This window comes from Centruroides sculpturatus, unplaced genomic scaffold (genome assembly GCF_000671375.1).
Source record: "Centruroides sculpturatus isolate CEXI.00-Female unplaced genomic scaffold, Cexi_2.0 scaffold1717, whole genome shotgun sequence".
Taxonomy (NCBI): Eukaryota; Metazoa; Arthropoda; class Arachnida; order Scorpiones; family Buthidae; genus Centruroides; species Centruroides sculpturatus.
Genome location: NW_019386065.1, coordinates 108,740 through 129,358, shown reverse-complemented (window position 1 = coordinate 129,358; position 20,619 = coordinate 108,740). Strand labels below are relative to the sequence as shown.

The 20,619-nt window shown below is 32.7% G+C and overlaps 1 protein-coding gene across 1 annotated transcript; it reads right to left on the bottom strand.

Moving 5' to 3' along the window:
- Positions 1–8,191: 8,191 nt before the first annotated feature.
- Positions 8,192–16,770, bottom strand: LOC111613396 (trypsin-1-like). Its single transcript, XM_023354742.1, has 8 exons — positions 16,705–16,770; positions 14,463–14,548; positions 14,317–14,399; positions 14,188–14,246; positions 11,882–11,964; positions 11,419–11,675; positions 8,411–8,550; positions 8,192–8,328 (listed from the first exon to the last, which is right to left on the bottom strand). Exons 2-8 carry the CDS (start codon positions 14,498–14,500, stop codon positions 8,293–8,295), a joined length of 696 nt encoding a protein of 231 aa, XP_023210510.1. The 5' UTR covers positions 14,501–14,548; positions 16,705–16,770; the 3' UTR covers positions 8,192–8,292.
- Between the last annotated feature and the right edge of the window lie 3,849 nt (positions 16,771–20,619).

Below are 20,619 nucleotides of genomic sequence, written 5' to 3'. Positions count from 1 at the left end.
AAAACATGTTTGCATTTGTTATTCATGTATATATGTCTTTGAACTTGCATTTCGTTGTAATAATATTAAATGGGTGTTGGATTTGTATTTCTTTGTTTTAATAGTGAATTCCAACTTATACATTGTTAATAACATAATTTTATATACGTGCCTATCTTGCCCCATTACTGTTGCCCCTATACCAGGGGCAACTTTAATAAAAATAATTAAAATAAATGACAACTTTACAAAAAGAGAGAAGTTGCCGATCTTGCCCCTATACCCGGGGCAACTTCGTCAATTTCTCTCTTCTTGTAAAGTTGTAATTATTTTAATTATTTTTATTTCCAAACTGATTTTAACCAGTTCTATAGTAAGGTAACATTCCAATAGACAATATGCAAAGCTTTTTTTTCAGTTTACAGCAGTATTTATTACACAAAATTTAAGTAAAGCTTAACATGCCGATCTTGCCCCGATCTCCCTTATACGTGATATTTATTATCGTATCTTAGTAATTACTTTTAATACAAAGAAATGAATTAGTTTGTTATTAAAATGGTTTATATATTTTGCATTTAGAGGAATCCCAAATAGAGGACGAAGCTTGTCTCCGAGCTGCTTACGTGGATTTTGTTGATCATAAAGGATGGACCCTAGAAGACGAACCAATTGACGATTCAGTAATTATTACACATAAAGAAGATACTAGTGCAATGCCTGTGAGTATAAGCTTATTTTGTACAAAAATATGAAGGAAATGATCTTATTGAACTAAAAAATATTTCAATTGTTCGATTTTAGGATGACTCCGGAGGTCCAATTATACGTAAACGATGATGGAAGAAAAATTCTAATTGGAATTATAAGTGCACGTACAATGGATTCTACGGAATTGAATTTTTTTATGTCAACTGCTTACTTTATAGATTTCATAAAAGAAAATAGTGTAGGAGATGTGGTTTTTGTATAAATTTAAACAATGTATATTCACTCTACGAAATCATTTAATTATAATTGTTGTTATAAATTTCATTCCATATTTTAAACTATGATGTGTCCGACACTAAATAATAAATTCTGTTTTCACCGAAAATCGAAAAGTTTATAAATAAATATAAAATAAAAAACGGGTGTATTACACGAGCGTATACTCCGTGTTAAAAACAATATTAAGTACAGTATCTGAATAAATTTGAAAATCTACAATCAAGAAGAATCAGAGTACTAGTCTATAGATTTGATTGGTTTAACACTAGGAAAACCGGGAATTACTCATATCTTGTGTCTGTTGTGAATCGTTTCGTTTTGACTTATGTATGAAAAGAACGTGATTTTACTGATTATTTTATTTAAAGTAAACCTTATCTTATCCAATATAAAATCTGAAGAAAGCTACGGACATTAATATTTATACAATTCTTACACAAAGTTCCATTTGGCCAATGTACGTAGGCTTTTTCAAACTCCGATGGTCCATAAAATAAACACAATTATAAATATGAAAATGAATTTATTGCCAAAAGTTAGGTACAAATCTGGTTACTTTTCGACATAATCACTGTGAAGATTGAGACATTTGTCATATCTGTGGACGAGCTTTGTCTTAGAATGTTGTCGCCAATGACTTGAAATGGGCCATAACGTTTTCTTGAAGATCGTCATTAGTCTCGAACCTCTGCTCTCCTAGCCACCTTTCCTGTTCAGGAAGGAGGTGGAAGTCGCTCGACGCTAAATCCGGGCTATACGTTGGGTGTTTAAAGGTGGTGAAGACTTCCACTCAGCTTGAAACTTTTTAATATGTGAAGACTTGCACCTTTTTTCCCCGAACTGAAAACGTGGCTAGCAGGGCAGAGGCTTGAGACTAATGAACTAATGACGATCTTCAAAACAATGTTAGGGCCCATCTTCAAATCATTGGCGGTAACATTCTATGACAAAGCTCGTCCACAGATATGACAAATGCCTTAATCTTCACAGTGATTATGTCGAAAAGTAAAAATGTTTGTATCTAACTTTTAGTAATAAATTCATTTTGCTATTTACACTTGTGTTTGTTTTATGGACCATCGGAGCTTGAAAAAACCGCCCTAGTAGTACGACAGTTCTGAAAACGTAAATTGGTATAGAATCTGTCACCGAGTAGAAAATGTTACACATGTACCCTTTCATCTTTGAAAAGCAAATCTCACTAAATTTACGACGTCCGTCTTCATCTCTGCAGTTTACTTCTTGTATCATTCATAGGGTTTAATAAAGTGTTTCCTAAAAATAGGACTTTTTCTATTATTTTACAGTTTTCCGCCATTTTATTTTTATTCGTTTTGTTTTTATCACTAATTGAATGCAAAAACAGAAGACATGTGTAAAATAGAATCAATCGAGTAATTTTTACAGTGATGGGATAGCAGTCCATCACATCATCTGCTTCGTTATTTTCCAACCGACTGATCTTAGATGAAAATGAAAAGTTCATCACTCCACAAAGTATGGATATTAAAGGAAACCTGTTTAAAATATACTTTTTAGCTCATAATTTTAGAAACTGGAAGATATTTTTCGAAATCGAAAGGAATGGATTCAAGTTTATTTGATTTCGTGGCTTCACATTGCACTGTAATGCAATATATTTTTTTTTTTCATTTTGGCCTTCTCTCTTAATGCTTTGCTGATCATTTCATTCAACGCATTGAATATAACTTTAATTTCAAGAATACCCATAGAAAATATGAATCATGTACGAAAAGATAACCGATATTTTTCATATAAAATACATATTTAGAAACGTATTAAGTAAACAATAAAAATAATTTTTGATAGTGAAATCTTCGAGAATAATTATAAACTTTTAAATTAGCAATTAAGTTATTTTTTCACTTTTCAAATCCGGTACCATCATTAAAAAATTGTCTTACTCACAATGCAATAACATTCAAAGTCAACCGTAAAACACCAAGAAAGACGAAATCTTTCTTCTAAACAAAATGGCGCAAGTCACGTTCTGAACTAATGCTTCTTGAATTTTCTTTCATAACCGCTCCCCTTGGATGTGACTTTTTTTTGGTAAAAGTTTGCAGTTAATAGGGGAACTTTTAAATCTCATCCCTATTCGTCGTTTCAGACATAGAGAAAATCCGGAAAACTCCACGTGGCAAATCCGTCTGGACGAGGCGCAAACCCACGATCGAACTCCCAGTGTTTAGGGAACGGAACCGTTTGGTCGCTGGCGAGACTGTGCTAGTTATCCTCACCTAACATTTAGGTTACTCTTCAGCAGTGGACTGGAAAAAGATATCGCTGAAAAGACACCTTCGATAAATTCTTACCTTGGTTGCACTGTTAGTGGTGACGACTCCTGGGCACACGGAGGCCATCCTATCACGCTTAACGCTTAGAAAAGTACTAATCAAAGTGAGCGGTATTTCCCACTTTGATAAGCACTGTTCAAAACCAATCAGGTGTAGGCTGTGCAGGATCCAACGAAGAAACTCGTATCATGATTAAATTAGTTTTTATGCATTTTTCGGTGGCTGGGCTGATTTTTCCTGTGTCCATTTTGTTTCTAATATTGTAAGTAAAACTGTATTCTTTTTCATTCAAACGAATGCAGAATCGTATGTACGAGAACTTAATTTTCGAGCTTTTAGACTATGTTTTTCTGTACTCATAAAATACTTATTTTAAGTTTTTAGTAATTTCAAAATTTACAAAATTTCATAAAAATTAGCGTTATGAAACTTATGTAATAATTTTATAATTACAAAGGTGTTGTAAAGCTGAAAGCAAATGTTTAAAGCACTTAACTGAAACACGCTGAAGTGAATTTAAATTGCTCCAATAATATGTAAAGTAAAATATCGTTAAAAAACATAAATATTACAATTTAATTTAATTTCAAAATTAATATTTAATCTACATCAGGAATTTTTCAAAGTCACTCTGATACATGCACAGAAATCCTGTAGTCTCGATAGAAAAGCAGCGTAATGTTCGATGTTACTGTTATCTAGAGTTTAAACCGAAATTTATGAAGTTAATTTAAATGATCTTTTGGTTGTTTTTTTTATTTCAACGTGATCTTTGAATTTTCTTTTGTAAATATCTTTCTTAATATGTAAAACTTTTATATTATTTTTATTAATTTGACAGTTATTGTTTATTGTTTGGTTATACCACAGAGAATTATTATATTTAAGACGGATAGAGGCTTCATGTTCTTTGATTCTTATTCCTAATATGCCGCCTGTTTCGTCGATTTTATAAACCGTTCCAACTTTTTTAAGGTTACCTGTTTTTATCTTATTGTTTGCTAATATTTTGTGATATTTTATTGGTCAAAGATGGGGCCAAACTGATATTATCCTTTTTAAGGTTGTTATTGCTTTAATTTTCGAAAATATTTTGAAAATAAGAGAAGGTTTTATGTTTTTTATCTTGTTTCTATATATTTTTTCACAAAATCTGGTATAATAGCTGATAAATACTTAGATTTAGTATATGTCTCTTCAATCCGAATGATTAAAAAACGGTAGACTTTCTTTCAGCTCTGAGGTTAAGTATTCCTTTTACTTTATTGTAATTTACAATAAAGGAATACTTAACCTCAGAGCTGAAAGAAAGTCTACCGTTTTTTAATCATTCGGATTTAAGAGACATATACTAAATCTAAGTATTTATCAGCTATTATACCAGATTTTGTGAAAAAATATATAGAAACAAGATAAAAAACATAAAACCTTCTCTTATTTTCAAAATATTTTCGAAAATTAAAGCAATAACAACCTTAAAAAGGATAATATCAGTTTGGCCCCATCTTTGACCAATAAAATATCACAAAATATTAGCAAACAATAAGATAAAAACAGGTAACCTTAAAAAAGTTGGAACGGTTTATAAAATCGACGAAACAGGCGGCATATTAGGAATAAGAATCAAAGAACATGAAGCCTCTATCCGTCTTAAATATAATAATTCTCTGTGGTATAACCAAACAATAAACAATAACTGTCAAATTAATAAAAATAATATAAAAGTTTTACATATTAAGAAAGATATTTACAAAAGAAAATTCAAAGATCACGTTGAAATAAAAAAAACAACCAAAAGATCATTTAAATTAACTTCATAAATTTCGGTTTAAACTCTAGATAACAGTAACATCGAACATTACGCTGCTTTTCTATCGAGACTACAGGATTTCTGTGCATGTATCAGAGTGACTTTGAAAAATTCCTGATGTAGATTAAATATTAATTTTGAAATTAAATTAAATTGTAATATTTATGTTTTTTAACGATATTTTACTTTACATATTATTGGAGCAATTTAAATTCACTTCAGCGTGTTTCAGTTAAGTGCTTTAAACATTTGCTTTCAGCTTTACAACACCTTTGTAATTATAAAATTATTACATAAGTTTCATAACGCTAATTTTTATGAAATTTTGTAAATTTTGAAATTACTAAAAACTTAAAATAAGTATTTTATGAGTACAGAAAAACATAGTCTAAAAGCTCGAAAATTAAGTTCTCGTACATACGATTCTGCATTCGTTTGAATGAAAAAGAATACAGTTTTACTTACAATATTAGAAACAAAATGGACACAGGAAAAATCAGCCCAGCCACCGAAAAATGCATAAAAACTAATTTAATCATGATACGAGTTTCTTCGTTGGATCCTGCACAGCCTACACCTGATTGGTTTTGAACAGTGCTTATCAAAGTGGGAAATACCGCTCACTTTGATTAGTACTTTTCTAAGCGTTAAGCGTGATAGGATGGCCTCCGTGTGCCCAGGAGTCGTCACCACTAACAGTGCAACCAAGGTAAGAATTTATCGAAGGTGTCTTTTCAGCGATATCTTTTTCCAGTCCACTGCTGAAGAGTAACCTAAATGTTAGGTGAGGATAACTAGCACAGTCTCGCCAGCGACCAAACGGTTCCGTTCCCTAAACACTGGGAGTTCGATCGTGGGTTTGCGCCTCGTCCAGACGGATTTGCCACGTGGAGTTTTCCGGATTTTCTCTATGTCTGAAACGACGAATAGGGATGAGATTTAAAAGTTCCCCTATTAACTGCAAACTTTTACCAAAAAAAAGTCACATCCAAGGGGAGCGGTTATGAAAGAAAATTCAAGAAGCATTAGTTCAGAACGTGACTTGCGCCATTTTGTTTAGAAGAAAGATTTCGTCTTTCTTGGTGTTTTACGGTTGACTTTGAATGTTATTGCATTGTGAGTAAGACAATTTTTTAATGATGGTACCGGATTTGAAAAGTGAAAAAATAACTTAATTGCTAATTTAAAAGTTTATAATTATTCTCGAAGATTTCACTATCAAAAATTATTTTTATTGTTTACTTAATACGTTTCTAAATATGTATTTTATATGAAAAATATCGGTTATCTTTTCGTACATGATTCATATTTTCTATGGGTATTCTTGAAATTAAAGTTATATTCAATGCGTTGAATGAAATGATCAGCAAAGCATTAAGAGAGAAGGCCAAAATGAAAAAAAAAAATATATTGCATTACAGTGCAATGTGAAGCCACGAAATCAAATAAACTTGAATCCATTCCTTTCGATTTCGAAAAATATCTTCCAGTTTCTAAAATTATGAGCTAAAAAGTATATTTTAAACAGGTTTCCTTTAATATCCATACTTTGTGGAGTGATGAACTTTTCATTTTCATCTAAGATCAGTCGGTTGGAAAATAACGAAGCAGATGATGTGATGGACTGCTATCCCATCACTGTAAAAATTACTCGATTGATTCTATTTTACACATGTCTTCTGTTTTTGCATTCAATTAGTGATAAAAACAAAACGAATAAAAATAAAATGGCGGAAAACTGTAAAATAATAGAAAAAGTCCTATTTTTAGGAAACACTTTATTAAACCCTATGAATGATACAAGAAGTAAACTGCAGAGATGAAGACGGACGTCGTAAATTTAGTGAGATTTGCTTTTCAAAGATGAAAGGGTACATGTGTAACATTTTCTACTCGGTGACAGATTCTATACCAATTTACGTTTTCAGAACTGTCGTACTACTAGGGCGGTTTTTTCAAGCTCCGATGGTCCATAAAACAAACACAAGTGTAAATAGCAAAATGAATTTATTACTAAAAGTTAGATACAAACATTTTTACTTTTCGACATAATCACTGTGAAGATTAAGGCATTTGTCATATCTGTGGACGAGCTTTGTCATAGAATGTTACCGCCAATGATTTGAAGATGGGCCCTAACATTGTTTTGAAGATCGTCATTAGTTCATTAGTCTCAAGCCTCTGCCCTGCTAGCCACGTTTTCAGTTCGGGGAAAAAAGGTGCAAGTCTTCACATATTAAAAAGTTTCAAGCTGAGTGGAAGTCTTCACCACCTTTAAACACCCAACGTATAGCCCGGATTTAGCGTCGAGCGACTTCCACCTCCTTCCTGAACAGGAAAGGTGGCTAGGAGAGCAGAGGTTCGAGACTAATGACGATCTTCAAGAAAACGTTATGGCCCATTTCAAGTCATTGGCGACAACATTCTAAGACAAAGCTCGTCCACAGATATGACAAATGTCTCAATCTTCACAGTGATTATGTCGAAAAGTAACCAGATTTGTACCTAACTTTTGGCAATAAATTCATTTTCATATTTATAATTGTGTTTATTTTATGGACCATCGGAGTTTGAAAAAGCCTACGTACATTGGCCAAATGGAACTTTGTGTAAGAATTGTATAAATATTAATGTCCGTAGCTTTCTTCAGATTTTATATTGGATAAGATAAGGTTTACTTTAAATAAAATAATCAGTAAAATCACGTTCTTTTCATACATAAGTCAAAACGAAACGATTCACAACAGACACAAGATATGAGTAATTCCCGGTTTTCCTAGTGTTAAACCAATCAAATCTATAGACTAGTACTCTGATTCTTCTTGATTGTAGATTTTCAAATTTATTCAGATACTGTACTTAATATTGTTTTTAACACGGAGTATACGCTCGTGTAATACACCCGTTTTTTATTTTATATTTATTTATAAACTTTTCGATTTTCGGTGAAAACAGAATTTATTATTTAGTGTCGGACACATCATAGTTTAAAATATGGAATGAAATTTATAACAACAATTATAATTAAATGATTTCGTAGAGTGAATATACATTGTTTAAATTTATACAAAAACCACATCTCCTACACTATTTTCTTTTATGAAATCTATAAAGTAAGCAGTTGACATAAAAAAATTCAATTCCGTAGAATCCATTGTACGTGCACTTATAATTCCAATTAGAATTTTTCTTCCATCATCGTTTACGTATAATTGGACCTCCGGAGTCATCCTAAAATCGAACAATTGAAATATTTTTTAGTTCAATAAGATCATTTCCTTCATATTTTTGTACAAAATAAGCTTATACTCACAGGCATTGCACTAGTATCTTCTTTATGTGTAATAATTACTGAATCGTCAATTGGTTCGTCTTCTAGGGTCCATCCTTTATGATCAACAAAATCCACGTAAGCAGCTCGGAGACAAGCTTCGTCCTCTATTTGGGATTCCTCTAAATGCAAAATATATAAACCATTTTAATAACAAACTAATTCATTTCTTTGTATTAAAAGTAATTACTAAGATACGATAATAAATATCACGTATAAGGGAGATCGGGGCAAGATCGGCATGTTAAGCTTTACTTAAATTTTGTGTAATAAATACTGCTGTAAACTGAAAAAAAAGCTTTGCATATTGTCTATTGGAATGTTACCTTACTATAGAACTGGTTAAAATCAGTTTGGAAATAAAAATAATTAAAATAATTACAACTTTACAAGAAGAGAGAAATTGACGAAGTTGCCCCGGGTATAGGGGCAAGATCGGCAACTTCTCTCTTTTTGTAAAGTTGTAATTATTTTAATTATTTTTATTAAAGTTGCCCCTGGTATAGGGGCAACAGTAATGGGGTAAGATAGGCACGTATATAAAATTATGTTATTAACAATGTATAAGTTGGAATTCACTATTAAAACAAAGAAATACAAATCCAACACCCATTTAAGATTATTACAACGAAATGCAAGTTCAAAGACATATATACATGAATAACAAATGCAAACATGTTTTCATTTATCATCTGTTTGATTTTTATCCTTTGCTTCTAATGTGGCTTTATGTTGCCAATCTTACCCCGCTAGTCATGATTTCGAACATTAAGTACAACCCTGAGAACAGAATGCCAAGCCACGATCTGGCCACGTGAATAAGTTGAAGTTACATCCTTCTAACAGGAAAAGTAACTTTCGTTATCATGGAATTATAACAAAACCTGCCAATTCAATATAAATGGAAAAAAAATATTATATGGAATTGAACGAAAATGAAAATTTGCTTGATAATTCAACTACGCTTGTTGGAGAACAATAAAAACACTACACTCAACAAGCCACCAATAAAACTCAACTGCCTAACCTATAACCAAAGTCTTTTTTTAATTTGTTTTTTAAAAAAAGCGCTTGACAAACTTGCCCCGCATGCCGAAGTTGCCCCGATCTCCACTATATTAAACTGTTAAGATTATTCTGTGTTACCAGCAAAATATTAAAATAACTGGGGGACAATATACATTTAAAGTAATTTGTGCTTTCTTTTAGTGTTATTGTATAAATTGAAGTGCACGAACTAAACTTTTAAGGAACGTATTTAAATAGACTGAATATATGTGTGTAACCATTCCGATTTAGTATTCGGGTGACCATCTTACGGGGTTTCCTTAAATTATAGTTGTTAATAAATATTTAATACTTCATTCAACTTTCTTGCCGCTCAAAAGAACCAGTAAGTCCTGCAGAATAGTGCACAGAATGAGTTTTATGTATTATTTCTTGTATTACAATAGTTAGGACGAATAGAAATTTTTAAAATGATAAAGAATCTATTTTAAATAAGACATTGGAAAAACATATATGATATTTATTATGTTATTAATGATAAACGTGAAGTGTGACGTTAAAAAAATTATTCCTATCCCTTTGTCATTTTGCCTTACATTCTCCGTTACTACTCCCTTTTCATCTATACATTATTTATGGACGGCACCGTAAGAAAGAAATTCAATTCAATAAGAAGTTCGTTAGTTTGAAATCTGATAACCCAAAGTCAAGATTATCGGTAATCCAGAGCGCAAAACTCGGAAATACGGCATCCGATTGTTCCACGATCTGAAGTTTATTTTATTATGTGGATTCCTTAGGTGGAATTAAACTACGTGACAGAAAAATAAATGTTACATACACATGAATAATTTTGAATGCTAATTTTGCGCAGTAGCCTGCTTACTAACGTTTCGTCCAACAGTGGCGGAGTGCATAAGACTATTGAACATGGGTCCTGAGTTTGAGCTTGACTAAAAACCAGAAACGAAGAGTTTTCTTGTTTTTCTTCACTTTTCTAAAAGAATTACCGTAGGCCGATGGCCGAGCAATTAAGGAGTCATCATACCACTCTGCAGAACAAAACCCATGTAGACGACAACCTAAAAAATTTTTCATGGGCACGAATATGTTAAACTCTGTCCCTTATAACACGATCGTCATATTCTTTTGCCTAGACGAATTCACGGTGGATTTAACATAGAGGTTTTCTAAAAGCGCACGGGACCGAAATAGTAAGAAATAAACATCTAAATGAAAACCTGTCTTCTGTAAAAGTCCTCCTAGGCAAAGGCATCTCCTTTGGAAGATAGTCCATGTTGAATTTTCTTATCTCATCAATCCATCACATTAACGTCTGTCCAGTTCTTTAATCACTCTTAACATCGTTTAATCATGCACTGAAACAAGTTCAAACTGACAAAACGGTGTTCATAAAATATGAAAAGCATACAGCAATGTGCATTAGTTGAAATTATACAGATATGTCTGATACATTCAAATTACATATCCTATAACTTATCAGACTTTAGGTTTTACAATAGAAATAATCCTGATAATCCTACATCACTTTTGTTCCGATGATGATGGAATAACAATATTCTATTCTATTGTATTTTGTTTCAGTGTATACTTCACCGTCAGTTATTTCTTATCTATATAATTTACTTCATTACTCTTATGTTGTATCTGCAAATTTCATAAATGCATGCATATTCACAGTTGCATATTTCAAGTAAAACAAGTATTGTAGTATAAGCAATCTAGGCTATAGATAAAAAAGAAATAAATTTATTATCTGTTGTTATATATTATATAATTTTTAACGAGTTAGCGAAAATATTGTGAAATTAACAAAAATGAATAATAAGTACACATGTGTTAGATTATAAAGTGACTTGGAGCTCCTGACAATCAAGAATTGCCTAGGCGTAGTAAATATATTTTTAATTATCAGACGTATTACATCACTATTATTTTCTCACATTACAATTGGTACTTACCAACATCTCCCCATCCTACTATAGTTGCACTTCCTGAGGAATATTCTGTAAGTTCTCTTGGTAAAGGAATAGGTATTGGCATAGGCTGGCATAGGTGGAAGTCAGTAATGTCATCTTGTAATATCAACAGCTCAATATCGTGGTCAACATTTCTTCCAATATATTTCGGATGTTCGATTTTCTTTGAAAACGATATTTTCGTCCCCAAGTATTTATTGTTGTTGCCTATTCTACCAAATAGATTTTCAATTGAGCTTCTATAAAATATAATAATTACAAAAAGAGTCAAGTAAAATAAGTGAATTTCAGAAGAAAATTCTGTGATTTAAGCAAATATTATTTTGGTTAGATATAAATTATGGAGCTTTAACGCTCTTATAAGTTCGGAAAAATTTATGCAAAAATCTATAGACTATAATAAATTTTAAAATTGTACTCATAAATTACATGAGCAGCTCCTAACAATGTTCTAGTTGTTATCAATGTGAAAGATGCCAAAAATGCAGCAGGGAAGCTACTGTAAGGTCTCTGAAAAAATATTCCGACCTGAAAAAAATTCAATTAAATTTTTGTAACTTAATCACATTACTAATAATGTAAAACATAGACATTTTTTTTAAATTTTCGATGCAATGCCACGCTAAAAAAGTATGTAAATCGAGCAATACAATCGATTCAAATTCGAAGGTTATAATTCGTAAATGGAGAACAATTCCAAAGCTTGAATTTGACATACCAGAACAAATAAAAAATTCAAATACTATTACAAATCAGCAATTTGTTCAAGTGCATTTAGAAACTTTGAGAAATTTTAGGAAAACACGAAATAATTCCAACTTAAGTTACTGATAATTAACATTTGTTAATGAACGTTAAAAACTGTAATTACAAAAGCTAAAACTCTAATTTATGGATAATATTTTTATCTGATTTAATTAGAAAGTAGTAAGGCAGAAATTTCAAATTATATCACTGATTTTTTCTCATTTATAATGGAGGTTGGTCCAGGGACTTTATAAGCACTTTTAAGGCCTCTGACTGAGTGTATTTAGAAGCATTCTTTAAATATAAATATATAATAGAAATATGAATAATGAATATTGAAGACGAGTCCCCAACAATGACCCAGTGTTTTTCTTGTGTTTATGAGTTTCGCGTTTCATCTTGTCAGTAATAGAAAATTACAATTAGTAGTTATTGCAAAACAAGTTGGTTTACTTGAATTAAGCAAAAATTAATTACAAACAAGGAATTTCATATTAATATAATAAAATGAAACTTTCATGATCATTATTCTGTACATGTTTGTATTGTTTAAAAAAATTCATAGTAGTGCCAACGGGATTTAAGTACAAACGCTAAATTCACAATGGTCCGTGAGGTCAGAAAGATTGGCGACCACTTATCTAGTACATTTAATACGAATCTGAATTGTTAATGTTGGTGTACATTTTTCCTACAAATCTAACGATAATCAAACTACATAAATAAAAGTAATTCTAATAAAACGGAGCAATATCTTCTGTGTTCAATATAGAATAAATGAAATAGATGCAGTATAGAATCAAAAAAATACAGTACGTCAGAATTACAATAACATAGAGTACATTGATTAATAAGTATTATTTGAAAACTACGTAGTTTATTTTCGAAAACACAATTGCAAATAGTATAAATTAAAAGAAACATAAAAAATAGTAATCAAACTTTCAATTATTGGAATGTACACACATTATTCGTTAAATAAACTATTATTTTTACAAAACCTAAATAGATATTAATGTGAAGCCCTGGAAATGATACAATAAAGAGAGATGTAAAATTTATTAAGGTAAACCTTTAGGAAAACAAGTAATGTCGGCGACACCGGACTTTGGCATCGTCGCTCAAAAAGAATACAGGAAAAAAACAAAATTTTAGAATAAAAGAAAATTAAAAAGGAAAATACTTAAAACGTAAGTTGTAATTAGAGAAAAAGAAATGAGAACGAAGAAAAATGAGCGTGGTTGTCTTTGTCATCAATAAAAAGCGATCAGAGTCTAGAGGATGGTGTCGGATTAACCAGCTTTCTCGTGACCTAAACTGAAATCAATTTTCATCTAGAGACAGGTAAGAGACCAATAAGGAAGCGGGAAAGAAAAACCTCGACCAGTTAGCAATATAATCTCCGCCGTCAAGGAGAAGGAAGCTTCCTCTAGAGTATTTTCCTTGGAATCGTCGCCTTTTTCTCTCCGTGCTTCCGCTCGTCACTATCCTGTGTTGCTTCTCTTTACAACGAACTTTAACTCGCCGCCGCCCCGGGCTCCGCCATCGACATAAGAAAGAAAACATCTAGAAACGCCAAACGAATTGGACTGTGCCTTTTAGGACCTTGTCAACAATACATAAGCATTATCATCAGAAAAAAAGTAGACGGTTTCTTTGTGAAAAACTTGTCTTTTTCTGGCACCGAAAACCGCCACCCACATACGCTTAAACCTTAGACCATTTCAACGAAAAGAGAATTAATAGAAAACCCCCCTTTACGGTGAACTTACACTGGTGTCTGAGAAGTGGGATTTTAAGTCCCCGATCTCCACTAGGTCGGCCAACTTACATTAAGTACTTCTTCGAAATTAATTCAAAATTGTAACTGCTGAAACATTTTTGAAATGAGAAACGAATCCAAGATAAAGAGCAAATATTTCAAGTTTAAGTTAATTAAAAATAAAATGTAGGAATAGACGTGTGAACTTCATTTTAATACTAATTACATAAAACGTATCGTACCATAAACGGATAATCTTTAACATCAGCCATGAATCCGCCCACTACTCTTCGTGTAATATCTACAAATGTTATAGAATCATTAAAATAAATTATTTCCTAGTTAAAATTTTGTATTTAAATATTACTTACTTGATTTATTCCTACGTGCGTATGCATCCATAAAAAACAGCGAAAGAAACACGAAGAGAACAAGCAAGCGCTCATTTAACATTCTAAAACGACGATAATCATATAGATATACGGAAACAAAAATCTGCTGTTTACATTAAACTTACCTTAAATTAGTCTTATGGCTTGTGTTTCCGTAGAACATATTTCAAAAACGCTTTATGCTCGTGTCTTCACAGTAAATGCATCAAGGCTTTAAGGTGCAATCATAAAATGAATCGTAATTTATTATTATACAGCGATATTAACATTTTATAATTGTTTCGTTATTTCAATTTATTATTCATCGAGTATTTGAATGATATTTAAAATAATGCTTTGAAGACTTTCTACAGAATATGAGCAATATTCCATTGCACACAGTCGGTGCTTTTCTAGACCAATGCCGTCGTGTTTCTTTTTTCATTTTTTAAAAGCTCTTTATATTCCTTAAGCAAACTAAGGTACTTTGTGCTTAACGGGATACCATTCAACTGATTACCTTGTGTGAACTAATTGACTGCCTTTATTCTCCCTCATAAGTACTTTCTAGAATCCTGCTATTTCCCGTTATGATCAATCATATTTCAGAAATCTACATCTACGAAATCGTTGCTATAATTTTTTACTACTGTATTTACAACTACAAATGAAATACACTGCAAGACATTTAATATATGCCCCTAAAGCATGTTCATTTTGAAATCAAAGCTTTTTGTTTATGCAGATTGCGCAGTGGTTACCTATTTTCAACGTTGATTTATACAGGAAAATGCACCTTTTCAGTTACAAATATACAAAACTATTAATAACGTCACAAATAAGTACTATTTGTGACGTTATTTGTGTCAGTACTTGAGGGATATTGGACTAGCGATACTGTCTCACATCAACTATCATTATATATGACTTCGCGGCGTTTCCCTTATAGCATAAGACAGGCAACTATGGAACTACGCGAGTAAATAGGAAAGAAAGAGCATTGATTATTCGAACAACTAAACCGAAAAAGCTCGAATTGGTGGCTGTAAAACGTGAAAAAGTAAGTACAGTAAATGACACCCAAAAAAGATGTTGGTATCTACAATACTTGGAAAGAAAACAAATAAATCAATTCAACGAAATAGTACTGATGCGATACAACTGATATAGAGACACTTTACTTGTTTTATTCCACCAATGGGAAAAAACAACCGACAGCAAGAGGCACGCAATATACTGCAAAGAACAAGACAGAAAATAAAAAGTCTCGTTACTTTTCCGTGTAATGTTGCTTCTTCTGCACAATTCTTTCATATTTATCACAAGTAACAGACGATTTCAGTTATTAACATTGAAATCCACAAATAACAAAAATGCTGCGGAAAATCGAGAATCTTCTACAGACTTATAGGGCGAAAGATATATGGAACAAACTGTGATTGTTGTGCCAAGAATAAAACAACAGTGAACGATTTCAAAGCCAGGTCTACAGGCAAAAATTAGAGCTGATGACATCAACGATGTAATGTCCCAACTTCCTGATTATTATTAGAATCATATTTCCGAAGTATGCTGTACTTCCAGACAGTTATGCAATCTTCCAACCTGCAATAATTGTCTTGTAGAGCCGCATAAACAGAAAAGTAAGTAGCTAGAAGAGACATAATACGAAGGGGACATTCTTTCACATAGTTCCATTGTATAATATTCAGTGGCATTTGGATGGTAATATTTTGCTGTTCGTAGCATCCCACTTTATCTATACTTGTAAAACAATCATGATAGGAAGAGCTGCGTTAAATTATTACGATTTAAATTTCTCTATGTAAACATTTAGAGGATTAACTGATCGAATGAGCGGTATTCAGTGTCAGTACGGAAGTGTCAGTTGCTTACATTTTAGAGGTTGCTGTTGCCTTCCTGTACGTTGAACGATAAGAAAGTATTCAAATAAACTAAATTAGCAAAATGTAATTTAAGACACAACACCTTATGTTGCTGAGAAATTTCATAAAAACGCAACAAACGTTTACAGCCCAATCTATTGGCCATCGTCAGGTAAAACAAATTCGAATATTAATAAATTTTTAAATACGGATAATTAACAAAGAAAATAAGCATATACATGAAAAAATAAAAAATTATTATAATTAATAATATGTATATGTATAAAAATACATGTATAGGATAAATATACCTAAATAACAAAATATTCAATAGCAAGGATTACCATCAGCCTGGAAATACCTAACTAAAAAATTGGACAGCTCATAATTTATGCCTTGATTTTTGTTTTTTTTGCAATTTTTGTATTTCATATACGATATTATTATATAACTTTATAATAATTTGTTATTTAGTTATTTAATTATATCAAGAAAATATTACCTGAAGAAAAATTCCACATTTCGAATATATTATTTGTAAAAATTATATTTATAGAGTCGTACTGATTGTCAACATCGCTTCGTTATATAGTGTGTTAGATATTGTTTACAATTTAGAGGATAAGGATGCAAATTGATACTAGGATTATCAGTTTACATTTTAAACATAATTATAGCACTTTATATATTTATTATAAACACGGCGCTTAATTTCATCTAAATAGTGATAGATTGAAAACTTCAAAATTATATACGTAATATATGATTAACTTAACTTTTATCTTCGACATCAACCGTTATTGTCTACTGAAGGGCATAAGAGTTTTTAATAAATCTTATTCTGAGTTTTCTGCATCCAGTTCACACTTAATTAATATTTTCTGTTTTTCATCTGTGTATCTCCTGCTTGGTCATCTCCTGCATGTTATTCCCGATTCTGTTATTTTCTACTTTCGTCTGAAACTCGTTCTGCACATTTCAACTAGCCCAACGATGTTTTCTTTCTCTGACCCTTTGTTTATGTTTAATCCTAGTTCGTTTTCTTCTTTGTTCAATTTTCATTCTACCTTTTAAGGCAGTGTTTTTCAACCTGCGGGTCTCGACCCCGGGGGGTCGCAAAGCCGTTCACGGGGGTCGCGAGTAAAAGAAAAAGACAAGTGTTTGTAGGTCTACACTACAATAAAATAAAAGCTATAATTTCAGTGAGAAAGCTGTGCCTGTTTATTTCACAGTACAATTGGTTTTTCGATCGATATTTAGGTCTCAACAGAAAGAAAATTAAATACGTAGTTTTTAAAATCATTGGTATAATTTTAATGTGGCCCTGGGAGGGTAGCCAGAATTTTTTTAACTTGTAAAAGGGTCGCGTATTCAAGAAAGTTGAAAAACACTGAATTAGAGTATACGTATGGATCATTCTATGAGCCGTGTGTACAGTACCATTTGTAATAATAAATAACAATTAACAATATTGTATGCGGTAGTTTATTATAAACATGTTTTTATTTATGTATAAAAAGCATTTAAAAATTAACAATTTTACGTATGACCTACTTTTCAATATGTTTGTGTAGATTTATACTTGTAAAGTACTTTTTCCTGGAATTATTGCAGAAATATTACTATAAATCTATATTAAAATTGGACTAGCAGATTTACAACACGCTACGTAAATGGGCAATGTTGCTAAAAAATTTGCTACAGCGTAAAAATTAGATAATTGAAAGAATAATCGCAGGAAAACTACTCCGAATTAAGACTATCAAACGTTAAATGCGAGTTTGTCTTATAAACAAAGTCTGTTTTAATCAGGAGTATACAGTGACATCTATTAATGAAATAGTGGAAAATAGTCACAAAAATTGTGAGCGATACATTCCTGATTGTCTTCTAACTTGAAAGGAATGCATTGCATCTATTGTTTACCCGTTCGACAACACGTTTCTTTGCAAACCTAACCTAACCTAACCTCGTTAGAACTCTTCGATACCCACCGGTGGACGGTACCGACCCCGTTGGGGCTTTAATTAAAATATACTGTGATTATAACTTATAAAAAGTTCATCGTATTACAGGCAATATTTATTATTCGTTTATGACTTTCGAAAAATATTAGTTATCATGAATATTCATTATTAATTAAATTCTTATGAATAATTTTCTAGCTATAGTTAAGCTTTCTTATCACGCCGATCAGACAGAGATGATCACCTCGTCTTTGGCATATTCAGGCTTTATTTATTCGTATTTTTAACATTTTTCTTCTATGTAGCTTCTCCGAGTCGGAGGTTGCTAACAATCGATCGCCACTTCTCCCGATCTCTCGCAGCGTGAATTAGCTTATTCTTATTAATTTGAGTCCACTCCACTATATCTTGTAGGTAGGTCCTCCGCTGTCTTCCCCGGGAACAGGTTCCTTGGATTCTGCCCTGCAGTATGACGGCAAGCGGTGAGTTGGTGGCTCGGATGGCATGGCCGCAGTACCTCGCTTTGCGTCCCGCTACGATAGGAAACAGCTGTCGCTCTTCCATCCGAACCGTTCCAGCTCGCGTGCGTTGGCCACTCGCTCTGCCCGGCTGATCTGTAGCATGCGGCAATAGCACCACATTTCGAATACTGCCAGTCTTTTCTCCGTGCCCTTATTCATGGTCCATGTCTCTCACCCGTACAGCAAGACAGACCATACGTAGCAGTGTAATACTTTAATCTTCATCTCCAAGCTTAGTTTCTTATCCATACGTGTTCGCTGGAGATTAGAGAAGGTTAATTTCGCCATTTAGACTTCCTTATCACATCTACCATTTTTGTTCCACCAGATACTCCAAGATATTTGAATTCGGTTACTTTTTTCAGTAAAGTACCGTCTACAAAGATTTGAGAATTGTCCGCCGCGGAATCTTTACTAATTTTTATCCATTTCGCCGTTTTTCCGTCGATACGCATGCCATATTTCGCACTGCCTGCTTGGAGTAAGTCTAGCATTTGTTGGAGCTCCGTCTCAGATGTGGCAATGCATGCGAGATCGTCGGCATACCGGATGTTATTGATATTCACTCCTCCGACCCAGATACCCACATCCTCGCAGAAACATTCCTGTGTTATCTGTTCGGAAAAGACATTAAACAGTGTGGGTGATAATACACATCCTTGTCTAACTCCTTTTTCTATCTGACACTGTGCTGTTTCTATGTGGTCCAGCTTAGCTGTGGCAGTCTAGTCCCAGTATAGGTTGCTGGTCTGTTTGTAGTCATTTGTGTTTAGATTGACTCTCTTTAACGTTTCCATTAAAAGTGGGTGTTGTACTTTGTCGAAAGCTTTTTCGTAGTCGACGAAACCAATGTACAACTCCCTTTGCATTTCTATGGCTATTTTTAATAAAATTCTCACAGCAAACAGTGCATCAATAGTACCCGTTTCAGATCTAAACCCAAATTGCGATGGTCCTATCTGAGCCTCCATTTTGTTTCTTATTTGGTATCCTATAATTTTTAGTAAGAGCTTTAGGCTATGACTCATTAGACTTATAGTTTGTAATTGGTCACATCGCTTGGCATTGTGCTTCTTTGGAATTGGAATGAAAGTGGATCTTTTGAAATCGCGTGGTAGCTAGTAACGATAGTTTTGCATACGTGACCAAGGATTTTAGGAGTTCAGCTGGAATATCATCATCACCAGGAGCTTTTCCACTTCTCATGGAGTCTATGGCATGTTCTAATTCTCTTAGCGTAATAGCAGGGGCAGCATCTTCTTCTGTTGTATGAACCTAGGGATGTCTGTTGCGATCTCCAAACAAATCTTTAATGTACTCTGTCCAAGTTAGCTCTTTCTTCCTTTCCACATTTCATTTTGTTTCGTTGGTCTATTAAATTTGTTACGCCTTGTTTTCTTAAGTTCTTTCATGGTTTGTTTGATGATTCTATGGACTTCTCTGGTAAGGTGCTTTTTTTCTGCACTGCTATTCCTTCACATTTTTCTTCGAACCACTTTTCTTTGGCTTTGGCTCATTCATGCCTGATCACCTGATGAAGTTTTTGTATTTTCGAGGGTTTCGGTTCTTAAACTTTCTGCGTTCCTCCATCAGTGTCAAAATGTCCTCTGTGATCCAAGGGTTCTTCCTTTCTCTTTCCTTTTTGTTAAGTAAGGTACAGGTAGCATTCTTAATTGCACTTTTTATGTTTTTCCAGTGTTTCTCTATAAAGGGTATGTCGTTGTCTTAAATTTCTTTTGCAATTGCCTCACTAAAATGTTGCGTGATCTAGCATATTTTCAGCCTGTCGAAATTGTAATGTAACTTCTTCTTTTTGATATTTTTTGTAACTTTCTTTAATTGGATGGCGCACCTGGCGTAGAGTAAATTATGATTTGTGTAGCAGTCGGCTGAAGGCCTTGTTTTAACATTGTGAATTGAGTTTCTGTA